This window comes from Poecilia reticulata, linkage group LG3, assembly GCF_000633615.1.
Source record: "Poecilia reticulata strain Guanapo linkage group LG3, Guppy_female_1.0+MT, whole genome shotgun sequence".
NCBI classification, from domain to species: Eukaryota; Metazoa; Chordata; class Actinopteri; order Cyprinodontiformes; family Poeciliidae; genus Poecilia; species Poecilia reticulata.
In genome coordinates this window covers 27,985,053-28,002,840 of record NC_024333.1, presented here as the reverse complement: position 1 = coordinate 28,002,840, position 17,788 = coordinate 27,985,053, and the positions used below count along the sequence as shown (strand labels likewise).

Below are 17,788 nucleotides of genomic sequence, written 5' to 3'. Positions count from 1 at the left end.
TAATGGCTTTCTTGAAGTTTGTGTCCTGAAGAATGTCTATAAATGGAGTTGCAGATATTCAAGAATCAGGAAGACCTGATTTAGGAGTAACAATGGATATGTAGCTTGCTTTAAGAGCAGTTTAGCTGCAAAGCTCTATAGATGTACATGAGTGTCATAATTAATTCACATTTAAATTACTACATCGCCTAAATGACGTAATGTTTCCATCTTGTCATATCCTTCATCTGCCAGGTTTGCAGTTTACCTGACACTGATTGATACACGTTGTCCCATTTTACATAAAATAATAMAATGAATGACTTTTCAGGGAATTTGAGTTCTGCTTGTCTGCTGCACAGCTTGCTGCTCAATAACAAACTGGCTGCATTTTTCCATTAGTGCCAGACTGCCAGTTGTCCACTTTATGAGCCTTGTATTGATTCAGTAGTTTTATAGTTGGGATGAATGCAGTTACAACCTCTTACCTCCTCTCACACACAACATGAGCATCATATCTGTCAGTCAAACACACATTGTGGGAATAAAATGTGTTTTATTTATTTTACAAATGGACTAAAACCTGAGTGGAAACCTTTGTGTTGGAGGTTTTTGTAACATGCAGCCAAATAATTGTCACCGCAGGCACATAGTTATTGATTTTTTTACATTTATTTGTTTTTTTCTGTTTAGGACTTCATTTTAGGATTGAATTATCAAATTAGGTAACAGTTTGGTTTAGGTTACGGCTGGATGCTGAACTTTAATTACTTGACCAGTAGCTCCCTTTTTCATTTTCTCTTTTTTATGTATAATTCTTATTTTACTCTTAAATATTAGTATGTTTGGGGTTAGTTTTTTTTGCCAACATTTTCCTACAGATCGACTCAGATATTAAACTTTTGAAACTAATTTTGCTACTTTCTTTATGTTTGTTGCCGAGCAACACTCTCCATAGTTCGGAGTGATGTCATCAAGCCCAAGGTCCACCATTTTGCTTTGCAAGCATGTTTTTACAGCATCAATTTATTTATTAGATTTCATAATATAAGGGTTGATTCATTACTTGTTGCAACAGGCTTAAACAAACTGCCGGAAAATTGTAAAACATTCGAAACACTGAGTCCCTTTAAATTTAGACTGGGGGTCTTCAACCTRYKGCTCTGGAGCCAGAAGTGGCTCTTTGAATGATCCACAATGGCTCTTAATAATTCTATACTTAGAAACACTTAATGTTTCTAAGTATAMATTTTAACACAAAATCCTGGTTTAATCAGTTTTTCATGTATTAAGTGGATTTTCTATGACAGAATGACACTAAAAATACCAGTTATTTTTTAAGGTTTTATTGGCTCTAGTGGCCTTTATTTGATAGTTAATTGACAGGAAAGTTGGTAATGAGAGATGGGGAAGACATACAGCAAAGGTCGCCAGGCCTTCACAGGTTCGATTCACAGGAATCGAACCTGTGACAGCCACGTAAAGGACTAAGGTCTCCATACATTGGTTGTGCTTAACCCCTGCGCCACCACAGCATACCCTAAAAATACCAGTTATAATATTTTAATTTCTACTTTATTTTATAAATAAGTTGGAAAAAAATAGCTTTTTTATTTCATTAATTTCCACAGAAAGAAAGATATCAACCTTCTTATGTTTATACATCTTTATTCTGAAACTCAAAAACAGACTATTTTTCCAAAGTAGCCTTTAAGCAAAATAATTTAAATATGTGGTTCTGAACAAATCTTAATTTGCTGCACTGAATCTGCCTCTTAGCATTGTAAAGGTTGCAGACCAATGATCTAGACTAAAAGCCCAGATGCTTAGAGTTTCTTTTGAACTATAATTAATAAAAATACTAAACATTGTGATATCTAATGATGGAATTTTGCAAAATGTAATGCTTCAGTAGTCGACTGTGTTCTATAATTTTGTATTTTAGTGTTTTTATGACGTGAAGAATTAATATCATTGTCATGTCTACCAGTACCATTTTATGTACTGAGGAATCCAGATTGACCTTTCAGCCATGAAATTAATGAAATAAAAAGTTAAAATAGAGGCTGAATGGACAAAAGAATAAAGTTAAGAGTGGAAGGACAGTTCATTGGACTCGGTGAGAGAAGGATCGGCTGTGGAGTGATGTGGAGACGGATAAGAGGCAGATGGCAGGCAGCGGCCCGGTCCCTCCTCGCTGTTTTCTGCCCGTATGAGAGTAACAACCGGACCGCAGGCTTCACTTTCACCCTTATTATGTTTCCTCTAATTAGCAAATAACTCGTGCATCAGCAGAGTCCTAAAATCATTTATYGGTCTAATATCTGCTTCCCTCCTGTGCTTAAAWGTTAATATATCTCCTTCAATATCGCCTTTCTTGTCTGGGAAAATCAACTTTTTTGACCGATGTTTAATGAGGAAATGTTTACCACCGTTTGGTATCAGACAGGAAGCTGAGCTGTGCAGAAAGATTAGGGCGTCTGCTCCGTTCCTTCATTTAGAGTGACCGACCGATGGCTGAGAGATAATCAGAAAGGAAGCAGGTGTTCAGCACGAGAATAACGACAATACAAAAACCAAAGTAACTAAATACGTTTATAACTCGGAGAGCTATAAATATTAKATGTTACGTCAGCTCACTTCTACTTTGTTGGTGTTAAACCACAAAATGTTTTTTTCCTTTTAAAGGTGATATCGATAAAATATGTAACAGAGCAAATTTGAAGTTAGTTTGATAAAGTCAGGTGGCACAATAATTGTTTGTATGTGCCTTTGTTTATATATGTTTAAATGCATTTTTATAAACTCATTACATTTATCCTTGCTTTAAAAAACAACCTTATAGCCTTTGTCCCATTCCTGTTGGGACTTCGTGTAGCTCCAAAGTCCGTTCGCTTAAATTACRTTTTAATATAATAATTGCTTTTTGTGTTCACTCAGGTTGATATTAGCATTTCTTTAATGATGCAAACATATTTAAATGTGGCAAAATGTCAAAAACAAACACCTTTTTATGGCGCGGTATTCACTAGTGGTACTTGTGAATGGAATGAATCRGTAACTTATTTCTTCTTTTGTGCTTGTAGAGAAATTGTGATTCAGATTCACCATGTTTACAGATCACAACCTCTTCCCACACATAACCTTTAAAAGAGCAAAATTTAAAACTTTACCATTCCCTGGTAAAGATGGTAAAAGTTGATGTAATAACTAATCTGAGATCAGCTGACAGTCAAAACTCATTGAATTTTCATTGATTATTGGAAATTGCTGTAAGATTCAATGTATCACACCAAAAGCTGCTTAGATTTCAAAATTAAATGTAAAATTAAAAACGTTTTTGTAACCCAGATGTACTATTGTTTGTTTGTTTTTTATTCTACATTTAGCTTATAAACTATTGTGCTAGAAAGAAAATCGTCACTTACCATTTTACATTTTAATGCTCTTGAAAAGCTCACCAAGAAAAGACATAATTTTAGATCATCAGTTCATCCCAAAACTGCAATAGATGCACCAATCATTTTTATGTCCTAATGTCCACTTAATCAAATATAGTAGTAAATTCGAATCTGCACTGAACCCCATTGAAAACCTCCTGGTTTCTCCACCAAATAKTGGTTTCTGAACTCTTCCTGAGTTAAAACATTATTATTATTGTTTCTAAATTAATATTAACTTGTTTTCTTTGCATTATTTGAGGTCTGAAAGCTCTTCGTCTTTTTCCTTATTTTGACCATTTCTCATTTTCTGCAAATAAAAACTAAATTTTTGCTTGGAATTTCAGAGACATGTTGTCAGTAGTTCATAGAATAAAGGAACAATGTTCATTTTACTCAAACATATACTTATAAACATGCAAACTGATCATTTTAGGTGGCCTTCTAGTTTTTTCCAGAGCTGTATATTATTATCATTGATTGCATTTTGGTTGTGAAGCGTTTCTCTGTGTGGAGAATAGTGAAGCATCTGAAGGGTTTGGGTCTCCGCCAATGTTCCCTGATTGAAGAGCGCAAGAGAAGCCTGTTTACGACCGATGACTGATCAGAATCGCTCTGCCCTTCCTCTGTGTGCGACTCCTCGGCTGCTGGGGCAGCTGCAGCTCTGACTGATGGACTGTGACTTTGTGCTTTGCAGATGACCGTGAGCGGTAGCTGAGGACGCCACTGGGAGTTCCCCCCCTTGCAAATATGAATGGTAAGACCTCTGCAGTGCGTGTGTGTGCATCTGTGTGTGTGTGAGGGAGGGGTAAATGAGGTAGTGTGTTGGTTTGCAAAGAAACATTGTTCTGCAGTTGTGCTGAGGCCAACACACTGTCAGCTCTTTTATTTTTCAGCTCTACTTTAAGTATTTTTTTCTTGGTGGCATGTTTAAGGTTTAACTAATGTTTGTTTTTCTACTAAACCACTGAGTCTCGTTTAGCCGACTTTGTTTCTGTAAATAATAATTAAAGGTATCGGCTTGTGAGCGCCTCATTATCAGTTTGTCAATAAACCAGAACATTCTCGACCCCTCACTGATGTCGGCTTTTATGTTCCTCCTTATCTGTGCTCCCATGTGAACACCGTCTGTTTGCTTTTCTTTCGTTCTTTTCTTTTTTGTCCTTTTTCCCGTTTTTTACATTTTTCCCCCCTATTTCTTTTCTTTTTTCTGTCTTTTTTCTTATTTTCCTTTTTTATTTTTACTTTTTCCCTTCTTTCTTTTAAATTTTTTTTCCTTTTTGCTTTTTTCCTATTTTGTTTTTCTTTTCTCTTTTTTCCTATTTTGTTTTTTCTTGTTTTCTTTTCTTTCTTTCCTTTTTCCCTTTTTCCCATTTTTCCTTATTTCCCCTTTTTTCCCTTTTCCCCTTTTTCTTTTTTCCTATTTTTTTTCTTGTTTTCCTTTTTTCTTGTTTTTTTACTCAAATAAATGAACTTTCCAACAGTATTCTGATTTATTATGATGCGCCTCTTTTATTAGATTTGTCAGCCATGTTTGATTATTTAAAACTTATTGAATGTAAATTTGTGACGTCTCAAACTGTGTGTGACTGCAGGTGGTTCTGCTGTTTGGGCGATCTCTCCAGAGGAGAGGGACAAACATGACCAGAAGTTCGACACTCTCTCCCCGTCGATGGGATTCATCTCAGGTTCACACATTAAGACACTCTGACGCCTGATGTCCATCATTATTTCTCCCAGTTTAAAATGTTTTTATTGTTGCTGTTTCCTGTAGGAGAACAAGCCAGAAAGTTCTTCCTCCAGTCAGGACTCCCTCCCTCTGTTCTGGCTGAGATTTGGTACTAAACATAAATATTAACACCCACAGGCAGAATTGAATCAKGTAATCATGAGGCACAGTTGTTTGACCTTATGGTGTTCTTTTTGTTTGTTTGTTTTGTCTCTCAGGGCTCTGGCCGACTTGAATCGGGATGGGAAGATGGACAGGTTGGAGTTTTCCATCGCTATGAAACTCATAAAGCTCAAACTTCAGGGCACACAACTTCCATCAACGCTGCCCTTCATCATGAAGCAGCCTCCAGTATCGGCTCCCAGCTCAGCCATGCCCAACTCGGCCTACGGTACGGCATCGCTATGGATGACTTACCGTTTGAAATGCATTTCTTACATTTAAARGTTTGTTTTGGAAATCAAGGAGGGCTGAAATGACCAAACGTAGAACTGTGATGCATCAGTTATTGAAATAATTGTCAACCAATTGTTAACTGGAGTGTGTAGACTCAAAAAAGGCCATTTGATGAAATGGCAACAGAGCAGTAATTAAGACAAAACTGTACAAAAATAATATACATCTTGTATTTAAGAAAAAAAAACCTCCTTTGAGGTAAACATGTTTTACCAGAACTCAACTACTGGGAGTTTTGGCTTCACCTGGTTCAAATTCTCTAAAACATTATTAAGCATCTTTTCATATTTAACTATTAATTAATTAATTAGAAGATAATCAATAGATCAGCCATACAATAGGCCATACACTGTATCAGTGGTGTCAAACTCATTTTCATTTTGGGCCGTATTGAAAATCGGAATGTTTTCAAAGGGCCAGTTGTTCCAGAAATCTATTAATAAAAACCATTAAATTGTTAAAATATTAATAAATAGATGTTTCAGCATCCAATAAGTGTTTCTTAAAGTGAAATTATATTGATAATTCACACTAATTAGTCCAGCCAGGACTTTGTGATTGTTTTTGTGTTTTTTTGCAATCAAAATAATAGATTTTGTAGTGATAATATAGGAATATTTGTCAGGAATTTTTACCATATTTGCGCTAATATATGATGTTAAATGTGACTTTTTATTAATTGCTGAAACAGTCACATATATTACTTGACATCAAGTGAGGTTAAATTATTGCTTTTGTCCAGTTTTGAGAAAAAATGTCAGTAAAATCAGAAAAAATGTGGGGATCTGTTGAATTTGTGTGAATTTTGCGTATTTGTGAAAAACTGGAGGGACTTATTGATGTAATCTGGAGTCTGGAGGGCCACATAAAAAGCTACGGTGGGCCAAATCTGGCCCGCCGTAGCGGACATATTTTTGCTATAAAAGATTAATCATTCACTAAATGAATCCTGTTACTTCATTTTTTTATTATAAAATGTATATTTTCCTATTTTAAAAAATAAATAATTTTTAGTTCTTGTATTTTTGCTGAATTTATAAATGAATTTAAGTATTTAAATAAAAAATTGCCTTTTTTTAACACAATCAATTACTCATCTGAATAATCAATAGAATAATCAGTTACTAGTATCAATTTCAGTCCTAACACCAAGTATTTGACTTGTTGGCCGTAAACGTTTGATGGTTTGCTGCAGGTCTTGGTTCTGTGCCCATGATGGGAGGATCAAACTTCGCCATGTTGACCCCTCTCTCCATGGCGTCCCCTGGACTCTCACCTTTGACCCCGATGACCGGCTTCAGCCCGATGGTTCCCACGTCTGCAGGGATGAACCCACTAATCGCCTCCACCGCCTCCAGGCCTCTGATGCCCACGGTGGGGAACGCAGCGCTACCCAACGGCACCATGGGGATGCTCCAGCCGATGCTTGCTGGAGGTTTGAACGCCGGTGTGTGATTTGTTGCTACTTTAACCACTGCTTCTTTCTTTGTGCATTTATGAAGAAATGTGTAGTTATCAGAACGTTTTGTTTTTGTTTTGTTTGGTTTGGTGATGATAATTTTTGGTATTACAGTTCACACACCTGAATGATCAGATTTAAGTAGAAGGAGCTCAAAACCAAAGATAAATTATCAGAACATCAGAGGAAACCTGAATCCTCAGGGGTTCAGATGTTGTAACGCCAATAATTAACTTTTTATTGATTATTAAAAAGGATATAAATAATCTCTTTTCGACATAATAATCTTACTATGTTGTTTTATTATCTTTTGAGGGATTTCCGCACCGTATTCTACCAAAAATAGTTATTTTTTATCTCATTTTCTCCTGGTTGTCAATAATTTAGCACAGGGGTGCCCAATACGTCGATCTCGGCAGGTGACAAACTGAACGCCGCCAGGATGCTGAGGCCAGCACTTCCTCTTCGGTTTGGCTTATCAAAAATATTCACTAAGATCCTAAACGTTTGTAGCTTCATTAAAAAATAATAATTATAAAAAGTCAACAAAACATGTTAAAATGAATAATCTCAGTAATTACTGTTTCAACAAGGTGTTGTGCAATTCAGTGCGTTTCGGTTCCATTAACAAAAAAGAGGGGAAAAAAAAGGCGACTCAAAGCCCGACTGACGAGCAGAGCAGGAGTTTAAATTAGCTACTCAGCCACCGCTGTGTTCATGAGAGGCTTATTAATAAAACATCAAGCCTGGAAACCTGATATCGTAATGGACTGAATGTTGTGTTTTCAATGTAATCTTTGCTCGGCTTGGGGGGGCGCAGGCGGTTGCCATGGCAGCGGGTGTGCTTAAACGACAGAGAGAGAGAGTAAAAAGGTAGGAGTGGTTTTGAGTTGATCATCTTCGGATTGTTTTACCTTTGTTTACCTTTGCTGTGGCTCATTACCTGCAGTAGTTTCTGAACGTTCAATAAACAACAAGCTTGGACTAATTACCTCGTTCTTTGTGAGCATACGTCACAACATCAAATAGGACAAATATATTTCATTAAGTTTTAACAAATTCTACCGCGATAATTATGTGAAATTAAATTGATTATATCCCGACTTCAGAAGATTTGCCTTTACCTTTACTGGGCTCTTTGGTTCCTCCTATCAGTCTGTAGTTTCTCATACTGAGGTCATCAAACCAGATTTCAGATCTACCATGACTGACTGACACCTGCTGGCATCAGGTTTGCAACCAGCTTCTGACTGAGAAACCAGTAAGCTGCTCCCAGTGTCAGAATCTCACTGAGGAAGGAACTGCATTAGGTTTTCTGTCACTATTATTTCTGCTATAACTGATGCATATTCGCATATAAAATAAGTGAAATTTAATTTGCAATTTTTATGTCTTTGTGTCATGAGGTAGATCTCAGGCGGCTGGTGAGAGAAAAAGTAGATCTTGCTCTCAAAAAGTTTGGGGACCCCCTGATTTAGCAGTTAAACCATAAAAGGGAATAATGACAAGCTGTGCATTGTAGTGATTGTGCTAGAAGATAAAGACAAAATACTGTTCACTTTCTTTGCTTTTGCGGTACTAAATTTAAAAATTCATTTAAAAAAAATCCATACTTGGAAGAGATCAGTTAAGTTACTCTTAAAATATTACAATAAAAGAGTACACATTTCATTTTTATGCCATTTTTTACTTCTGGTTTCAACAATAACAGTGATATATTTTACCTGTGTTTAATCCTCCTTGCAAAAGTTGCTGTGAAGGAGATGAAACCTAGAACAATTTGTATCGCTATAAATACAATATAAATATTTATACTGAAGAAAAATGCTGGTCATCTTTTATTTTATATGTCCCAAGAATGAAAATGCTCTTAAAATTGGAGATTATTTTAAGAAAGCAATCATTTTATGAATTTTACTTTTGTTTCTTTTTTGCAGTCTACAGTTTAGTCATAAGAATAGCCAGCCAAAGTGTTATTTTAATCTCTTTCGAAATATCCAGAAAAGAAGTGGAAGAGCTGGTATTTAAATACCAGCTGCCAAGTGTTTGAATTTAATAAAAAACCTCATAAATGTGGATAATGAATAAATGTGTGTTCTTTAGGCTTGCCTCTTGGTGGAGCTTCCTATGCCTCTCCGGGTGGACTCTCCTCTTCTCTGCTGGATCTGGGATCTGGAAGGTAAAACACACAGAAACCTAAACGTAGAGCTGATATGTTGTTTTTCTTTTTGTTTTCAGTTTCTTATGGTGTAAATCTTTCAGCTCCGCCTCTCCCATGGCTGCGCTTCCCAGTGACTGGGCTGTGCCGCATCCCTCCAGACTGAAGTACAGGCAGCACTTCAACATCTTGGATACACAGATGGTTGGATACCTTACAGGTGTGTTGTGTTTTTAATCTGCCATCATAAAATATGGCGCTGTTATGCTGCGTTCACGCCGTCAAAAATGCATCCGACGCTTCAAGTTTGACGCGTCACTTTGAAGTCAGACGCTTGACATTTTGCTCTAGATGTCAGACATGTCAAACCTCTTTAGTCGGGAGTTAAGAGGAGACTCCTTGGCATGCGTGTCCCTCAAACTCTTCCTCCGTCTCCTACATGTTTTGTCTGAATAAATACGTTTATTTAACATGACTCAAATGCGGGGAAATATTTTCAATATTTGTTATAACTCACTCAACATCCCAATTTCCTCACTGATCCTCTCCCAAGCCAGGTCCTTTCTATTCCTGTCTCTGTAGTCACAGTTTGATTGGTCGTAGATTACAAGGCAAGGGCAAACAGTGACAATTAGTTTATCTTCCACAGTTAAGAAAATGCAAAACTACAAGCAGCGGAAGTTCAGATTTTCTAACTCCAGTGTTGGACTCGTCAGACGTGCGAAATGCGCCGCAACACGCCCTCGACGCTCCTCCACATATTCTTTGAATGTAAGCCAGAAGCTCCTGATGCTCAAAACGCGCTTGGTGTGAAACAGGGTTTCTCTCAGTGTATCATAAACCTGGCAGGTCACCAGGCTTTACTTGTGCCCCCACCAGGCTTATCATTGTTAATTTATCTTAGGGTATTTTTAAATTATTGCCTGTTTTTTAAGACTTCATAGTTGATGTTTAAGTATTAATCTTCCAGCCTTTTAATAATGCACAACTATCAAGTGGTATTTTCACATTTCCTGTCAACTTTAAACATTTTTTAACTCAAAAGCATGGCAGTCAGCTGGACGGCTGAATCCTGGTGTGAACGCAGCAATAGAAAACTGCAGTTGTGGATCTCCCTGAAGAGTGATCACTGGTGATTTTATCACAGGGAGTCGTGGCTGTACTTATGGGTGTGTTTAAACACAGGGCATATTTCTCAACATAAATGGTGTGCATTTAATGTCTTTCTTTAAAGGTCTCGCCAAACCTGTTTCTATGAAAACAAATGGTTTATTGAAATGACAAAAGCACATGTAAACATATTATCACTCTTTCCTCCAGCCACATTTGCATACGCTTTCCAGATCAATGCAGTCAGACGCATAAAACAAGTTACACAAGTGGCTTGTTTTGCATCGCTCCACCCAAGCTGTTACATTCATTTACAGTCTTTATTTCTTTTATCTGATGGGAACACCTGAGGTCAAACTTTTTTGTGTGTGTGTGATTTAATTAAAACAGACGCTTACGGCTCTGGATCTCATGCTTCCTTCACCAGCAGCCTATCTGTGCTGCACAAACTACCATGACATTTTTCACTCATGTTTCCAGGTCAACAGGTGAGAAGCGCCATGGCAACTACGATGCTGACTCAGACGCAGCTGGCCTCCATCTGGTGAGAACATTTGTCTCCAAACAAAGAGAAAAATGTACTCTCGTTCATATCCAGTCTTTCTGTTTACAACATGATTAAAGCAGTTTGAACCATTTCACACTTTCCATGTTGAAATCACAAATTTCTGTATTTTATGAGATTATATGTGGTACAGAAACACCAAGTAGTTCATGATTGTGAAGCGGAATAAAAATGTATTAAAATTTGTTTTCAGTGCCCTTTACTCTAATACCCCTAAAACAATCCAGGTCAAACATTTCCCTCAGTTTAGTAAACGGAGTCCATTTGGGTGTAAATTAATATCAGTATAAATATTTATGTTCTGACAAAACCTCAGAGAATATTGTTGAACAAAGTATCACGAGAACAGTAGAAAGTTGTGTAATGTTTAAAGCCCTGAATATGATGAAACCACAGATTAAATGATAAATGGCAAATAAAAATCAGGAATAAAATACAATGTTTACTGAAAATAAAAGATTAGATGAGAATAAAAGTAAAAGTATTATCTAACATCCAAATGAATAAACACCAGAGAAAATATTAGACCTTAAAAACAAAAAGACAGTATATGAAATAGAAAATGTTGAATGATTCCAGCAACTTCTCCATAAAAAGGCTGTTTCACAGTCAGGGATCATAATACCTAAAAACCTCTTTTTCTGATGTTTTTTTCTCAACTTGTAGGATTGATTATAGATCATATATAATATATATCTAAAGCAAATCACACTAATTCTTTGGTCTAAGACAATTTAGACTTTTTAAACTTCCAAAAGTCCACAACTGTTTATGTAAAACAGGAGATTAAATGTTCCTTAGTTTTGACATGTTTTAAATTCTCCACCCGTTGTTAATTAAAGAGGCATTATTAGGTAAAATTGACTTTACTTCATGTTATGTTTTTTCCTCATCAAAAACAGACCTGGAGTGTTGCTTTGATTCTTTCATGCATGTTTGAGAAATCCTTTAATCTCCATGGCAACCATTCAGCTGTTCAAAATGCCTGGGTGGACCTAGCCCTGCCTTCGAGACGCAGCTCCTCCTCAGAGTTGCAGTCTACAAGCTTCTGCCTCACAGAGCATCATTCCCCTGCGATTCCCCCGGTCTGCTTCTTCAGACTAACCAGCAGCAATTAGCAAACACCTGGTGGAACTGTAACAATATACAATCTACTTATAATTGCAAAAGCACTGTTAAAGGGTTAATAGAGGAGCCACGTTGCGATGATGTTGGAAAGATCAGGAGTTTCTTAAAGAGACAGAGGCCCAATTTCAAGACGTTAAATTACCAAGAAGAGTTTGTTTTATTGTAAGTCATATTGAATATTAATAGCATTTTTATAGCAACTGAAGATTACTTCAATGTGCTATGAAATGATACTCTAGCTGGAAAATGCATAAAACTCTTTTTACAGTTGTGTGAAAACTTTAATTAGTGATTTGTTACGTCTGCAGGACTTTATCTGATGTGAATAAGGACGGAAAGCTGAACGTGGAGGAGTTTGTTCTGGCTATGCATCTTGTTGACATGGCGAAGAGCGGACAACCGCTGCCACTCACCCTGCCGACCGAGTTGGTACCGCCCTCACAGAGGTATGACGACACAGTCTGGAAATACTTTAGAAAACATGGAAACATTCTTGGAATAACTTTGGCACAGTTGGTTGCCAGTTTAAGGATGTTTTGTAGTCATTTATTTTTAATCTGCGCTACAGGAGTGCAATGAATGGCTCCAGCTCTAACCTCTATTCGGCGATGATTGACGACCTCGATGCAGAACCGCCACAGAAACCCAAAACTAACCGTCAGTACTCCCACAGTCTCTGCTTTTTAATTCTTTCACATTCACATTTTTTTTAGTGTCATTAGCAAGATTGACGTTGAGTTAAAAAAAAAACGACGTTTTCCATTCCAGTGTCGTTTGAGGATAAGTTCAAAGCCAACATAGAGCAGGGGAATGCCGAGCTGGAGAAAAGGCGACTGGCTCTGCTGGAGGCGGAGAGGAAGGAGCAGGAGCGGCGCGCTCAGAAAGAACGGGAGGAGCGCGAGAGGAAGGAGAGGGAGGCCCGCGAGGCGGAGGAGCGGAGGAGGAAGGAAGAGGAGCAAAGGCTGGAGCGACAGAGGGAACTGGAGAGACAGAGGGAGGAGGAGAGGCAGAGAGAGATAGAGAGAAAAGAGGTGAGGCGACTCGGTGCTGAGCAGCTTTCAGTTTAGGTGTTTTGGAATCTAATATGTGATTAAAAGTCTACATATGGAAAACATTTACACATCAACAAATTTTTTCTCACTGTCTGAAATTAAATCAGACTAAATTTTCCTTTTTTTAGGTCAGTTAGAATTACCAAAATTATTTCTATTTGCTAAATTCCAGAAAACGTCACATTAAATATTTTTTAGAAAATTCTTTTTTGTAACTTTTTGTATATTGTGTTTAAGTATTTAATTTAATTTAAACAGGAAAGTTGTTTACCTTAATACAATTTGTTTGGATTGTTTCATTGTAATAAATATTTATTATTTCTATGGTATAGCTAAAAAAACAGATTGCAATATAAGCACTTTATATTGGTCAATATCAATAAATATTGATTAGTTTTTTTGTTGTGAATATCAAAAATGTTTACAAAATGAGTGACCTTTTCTATTTCATCCACAGTTTTCACTCCACTGTGTTGTTTTTTTTTATTTAAAAAAAAAAAAGTTATGAAGCAGACTTTAAACTGCTGCTGCACCCGTTACTCAACAGGTTGTTGCTAGGTAACCACAAGTTAGCCAAAAGGCTGTTGCTAGGTAACCAAAGAGTGAGTCAGTTGATTCCACCATTAAATTCAGATCAATGAATAAAATATATCAAAACATAAAATTACATGTGAATGCTATCAAAAAAATTATAAACACTTGTGAATGACAACATATACTAGTGAACTGAAGCTGTATCTTTTTTATTTTTTAGCTTATTTGTATTTTTATCTCCAGAGTGTGATGCTAGAAAAGTTTCAAATCTCACCTTGAAAATGCTTGAAAAGTGCTTGAATGTTACTGTGTGAACCCTGTTGACTCCAGGCAGCGCAGCGGGAGCTGGAGCGACAGAGGAAGGAGGAGTTTGAGAGGAGGAAGCGCGGTGAGCTGAAGATGAAGAAGGAGCAGGAGCAGGACGAGATCATCAAGTTGAAAGCCAAGAAGAGGAATCTGGAGATGGAGCTGGAGGCAGTGGTGAGTCCTGAAAAGACACCTTTTTTTCCCTTTTCCAACCAGATGCCTGCAAAGTTGGAAGTTTGTCTAAACTCTTTGTTTTCAGGGTAACAAACAGCGTCAGATTTCTGACCGACTGCGGGACATTCAGAACAACAAGAAACTCCAGAGGACAGAGTTTGATCTTCTAGACCAGAAGAAAGACACACGACAACAGGATCTGAATGCTCTGCAAAGACAGATAGAGGTTTGATCCGCTCTTCTGTTTGGTCAGATAAATCATACTTTATTCATTCTTTTATACATAGCACTCATAGATCAGAACCCAAGTTTAGTAGATTATTATACATCAGTCTGTCTCTATCTCTCTCACTCTAATTTATATCTCACTCTAATTTATCTCTGTCTCTAGTTTATCCAAGTCACTTTCTATTCTCTCTATCTCCAATTTCTCTCTCATTTCTCTCTAATTTATCACTCTCTAATTTATCTAATCTAATCAAAGAGTATAAGATACTTTTAAATATCAAATTAGCAGAAATCATCTATTTGATGTGACATGTATTTAATTAATTTAATTGTCTGTGTTTGCATGTGGTCAGGATTTTCAGAGGAAGTTGTCCCAGCTGACTCCGGAGAAGAAACGACTGGCAGAAAAACTCCAGAACATGTCTCTGAATAACCTGCCTGGTTAGTACTGAGGGTTGGTCACACATGCCACTGATAAAAACTCAGATTAATCTCAAACAGTTTGAAGCCCTTTAGTTTGTAAACTGAAATGGAATTTTAAGTATTGACCTCTGACTGGAAAGATGTGAAGAGTTTTCTTAATGTTCTCTGACTGTGGAATTGTGTGTTTTTGACCTTGTTGTAGCTTCAGCCATGTCCAACCTAAAGATGGGAGTCACAGAGAAAAGAGGGACCTGCATGAAACTGAGAGACAAGCTGGAAGCTCTGGAGAAGGAAACGGCTGCCAAGCTGGCCCAGATGGACCAGTACAACAAAGACATGCAGGTAAGAGTGAAGGAATGGCATTCAGGGCATTTATCTCTCTAATTTATCTATATTTATCTACATCTGTGAAGCTGCTGACACTTTTTACAGAGACGTTTCTCAGCTAATTCAAAGAATGAAGAGTTCTCCAGCTCATAAAGACAACACCAACCTGTTGTTTGCACGTATTTCTCTGATTCTAATCCACATGTGTGGCAAACTCGAGGCCCGTAGGCCAAATCTGGCCTGCCATAGCTTTTTATGTGGTCCTCTAGAGTCTAGACTAAACACTAAATGTGCTTAAATATTATGTTATCAATCAAATCAATGCAGGTTTTATTCATTTACTGCCAGACTATATCAACCAGTCTCTCCAGTTTCTTGAGTATTAGCGTGGAAATTCACACAAAATCAACAAATTCCCATATTTTTTGTGCTGATAATTGGGAGTTTATTGAAGGTTTTACTCAATAAATGTCTAAAATATTCTTACTTCTACTAAAAGGCCGCCTCAGCTTTAATTGATGTCAGAATATAGTCCATGATCCATACAGCAAATTATAAAGATATCATAAATAAGCGGAAATATTTTTAAATTAGTACCACAAACACTTTTACTTTTAAAAATCACAAAAACAATCACGAAATCCTGGAGGGACTGAAGAGATGTTCAATATTATTTAATTTTAAGGATTCATTGATATTTTAACAGTTTGTGAACAGGTTTTATCAATACATTCTGGCACAACCGGCCCTTTAAGAGCAGCTTTGATCTGGATTTGGCCCAAAATGAGTTTGACTCCCTGATCTGGATGATCAATGAAACAAAAAGCTTTAGATGAAGGAGCAAACGACACTGCTGCTGTTTACATATTAATTAATGACTAGTAAAGATTGGCACCTGGATCTCTAAGAACCTGAAATGAATTATGAGTATGAGACTTTATAAAATCAGGAGAAATGAGTTTCACTGGTTTTAAGCTGAAATTCTGCTGTCATGAAGAGATTCTGCAAAAAAGCTGATAGATTTGATCTGAGAAGACTCTGTATTGATGAAAAATAGTTACATTTGTTTCAGATTAAATTTGATGTCTTTAATGTGTTGAACTCTTTAGTGTAAGTTTGTGCTCACAAACAGTTTGACTCCAATTCTGCTTTGCATTTAATTTTAAATGTATAAGAAAAGATAAGTAGAAAGTTAATGTGTTTATTTGTACAGTGGTGTTACAGAACATTACTAGTATAAGGTTGAATGTTTGAGATGTAGGCTGGTAGGATGATGCAGGCCTGTAAAGAAAGTTATTTTTTCCTCACATTAATGTTGTATTTCTGCAAACTTTTAAGTCTCGAACACCCCCTAATGCTTCTTGGACTTATTTTGTTCTTTCTTTTTATCTTCTGTCTCGTCCCACTTCACCCTTTAACCTTGTCCACTGCTCCCTCCTCACTTCCTTTCTAATCCGTACTCCTCTTCCTCACTTCTTTTCCAATCCATCCTCCTCTTCCTCACTTCCTTTCTAATCCGTGCTCCTCTTGCATCCGTCCTCATTCCCTGCCTCAGTTTTTGGGAGCTGAGGACAAAATGCTTCAGCCTGTCTTCTGTCTGCTGGCCTGCCTCCGCAAACTCTTCCATCTACTAAAGGTTTCACCTTGGGTCTCTTTAAAACTCCTTCTCTATTTTCTTTTTGTCTTTGTTTATGTGTTCTTGTCCTGACTTGTTTCATTTCTTATCCTTGTTTTGTACTGCCTCTCCTTTAAACAGTAAGATATTAGTGCAGATCAGCGATGTTCAAACGACAAAAGTCATTGTCCCTAATGACTTTTTGCCATTAGGGACAAAATTGTTGAGATTAAAACTGATAAGATTTATTTTTTAAGACATTTGTTGTTTTTATCTCAACAAAATACTAAATAAATATTTTAATTAAGCAAAGTAGTCTACATTTTGTAGAAAAGGAATCTGTAAAATGTTAACAGATTCTTAAACGACAGGTAAACATTTTCCAAAACTTTTTCAGCCTGCTGCCTCAGCTTTACATGTCAAGTTATAGTTGGTGATTGTTATGGCGATTAATAAAAAGCCACATTTAACATCATACATTCCACTCCATTCTTGAATTTTGGACTGAGGAACCAAACAAAATCATCCAGACGGCCCCAAATGACCCTCAGGCCACACTTTGGACATCCCTGGTATAAATGATTGCTCGATAATTTTCATTATGATTATTTGCATTTTTTGAAGGGCAATTCTGTTTACTGAGATGTCCTGGTCTGTTTCATTTATGGTTTTGGTTTTGTTTGGTTCATAATTTTCTTTCTATTTATTGTTTTTGGTGGTTGTGTTTTTGTTTTTGATATTAAAGTGTCGTCCAGTGTAAAGTGTTCCGTACAAAATTAAATTTAACCGTCTTTGAGACGCCAAACTTGAATTATCTGCTTTTGAAAACGGTCTCAAAATAACAATATTATTGTTTATTGGAATCATTGTGGGACAATTTATCATCCTGCTAAATTGATGATCACGATTTGTTTCTAAATGCGTTTTTATTTTTTAATATACGTCAGGAACTGAAGGAAAGCCAGAGGAATCAACAGGCGGCTCTGGAGAAACTGCGCAGCGTCAAAGAGGAAAAGCGGCGCGAGTTGATCCGAAGGAAGGAGCAGGAGGAGGAGAGGAAGCGACAAGAGGAGGAAACCCAAAGGTCCACAGCAGAACTTAACAG

General features: G+C 36.9%; 1 protein-coding gene across 1 annotated transcript in view; it reads left to right on the top strand.

Moving 5' to 3' along the window:
* The window catches only part of itsn2b (intersectin 2b), a 44,998-nt gene that overhangs the window by 7,320 nt on the left and 19,890 nt on the right, over positions 1-17,788 (top strand). The window contains exons 2-17 of the mRNA XM_008405778.2: positions 4,117-4,176; positions 5,015-5,107; positions 5,194-5,257; positions 5,367-5,539; positions 6,800-7,051; positions 9,167-9,242; positions 9,326-9,441; positions 10,812-10,875; positions 12,333-12,470; positions 12,593-12,681; positions 12,793-13,055; positions 13,941-14,090; positions 14,176-14,316; positions 14,672-14,759; positions 14,944-15,083; positions 17,631-17,767. Coding sequence (XP_008404000.1) covers positions 4,170-4,176; positions 5,015-5,107; positions 5,194-5,257; positions 5,367-5,539; positions 6,800-7,051; positions 9,167-9,242; positions 9,326-9,441; positions 10,812-10,875; positions 12,333-12,470; positions 12,593-12,681; positions 12,793-13,055; positions 13,941-14,090; positions 14,176-14,316; positions 14,672-14,759; positions 14,944-15,083; positions 17,631-17,767 — 1,991 coding nt within the window. The 5' untranslated portion in view covers positions 4,117-4,169. The remainder of the gene's footprint in view (positions 1-4,116; positions 4,177-5,014; positions 5,108-5,193; positions 5,258-5,366; positions 5,540-6,799; positions 7,052-9,166; positions 9,243-9,325; positions 9,442-10,811; positions 10,876-12,332; positions 12,471-12,592; positions 12,682-12,792; positions 13,056-13,940; positions 14,091-14,175; positions 14,317-14,671; positions 14,760-14,943; positions 15,084-17,630; positions 17,768-17,788) is intronic.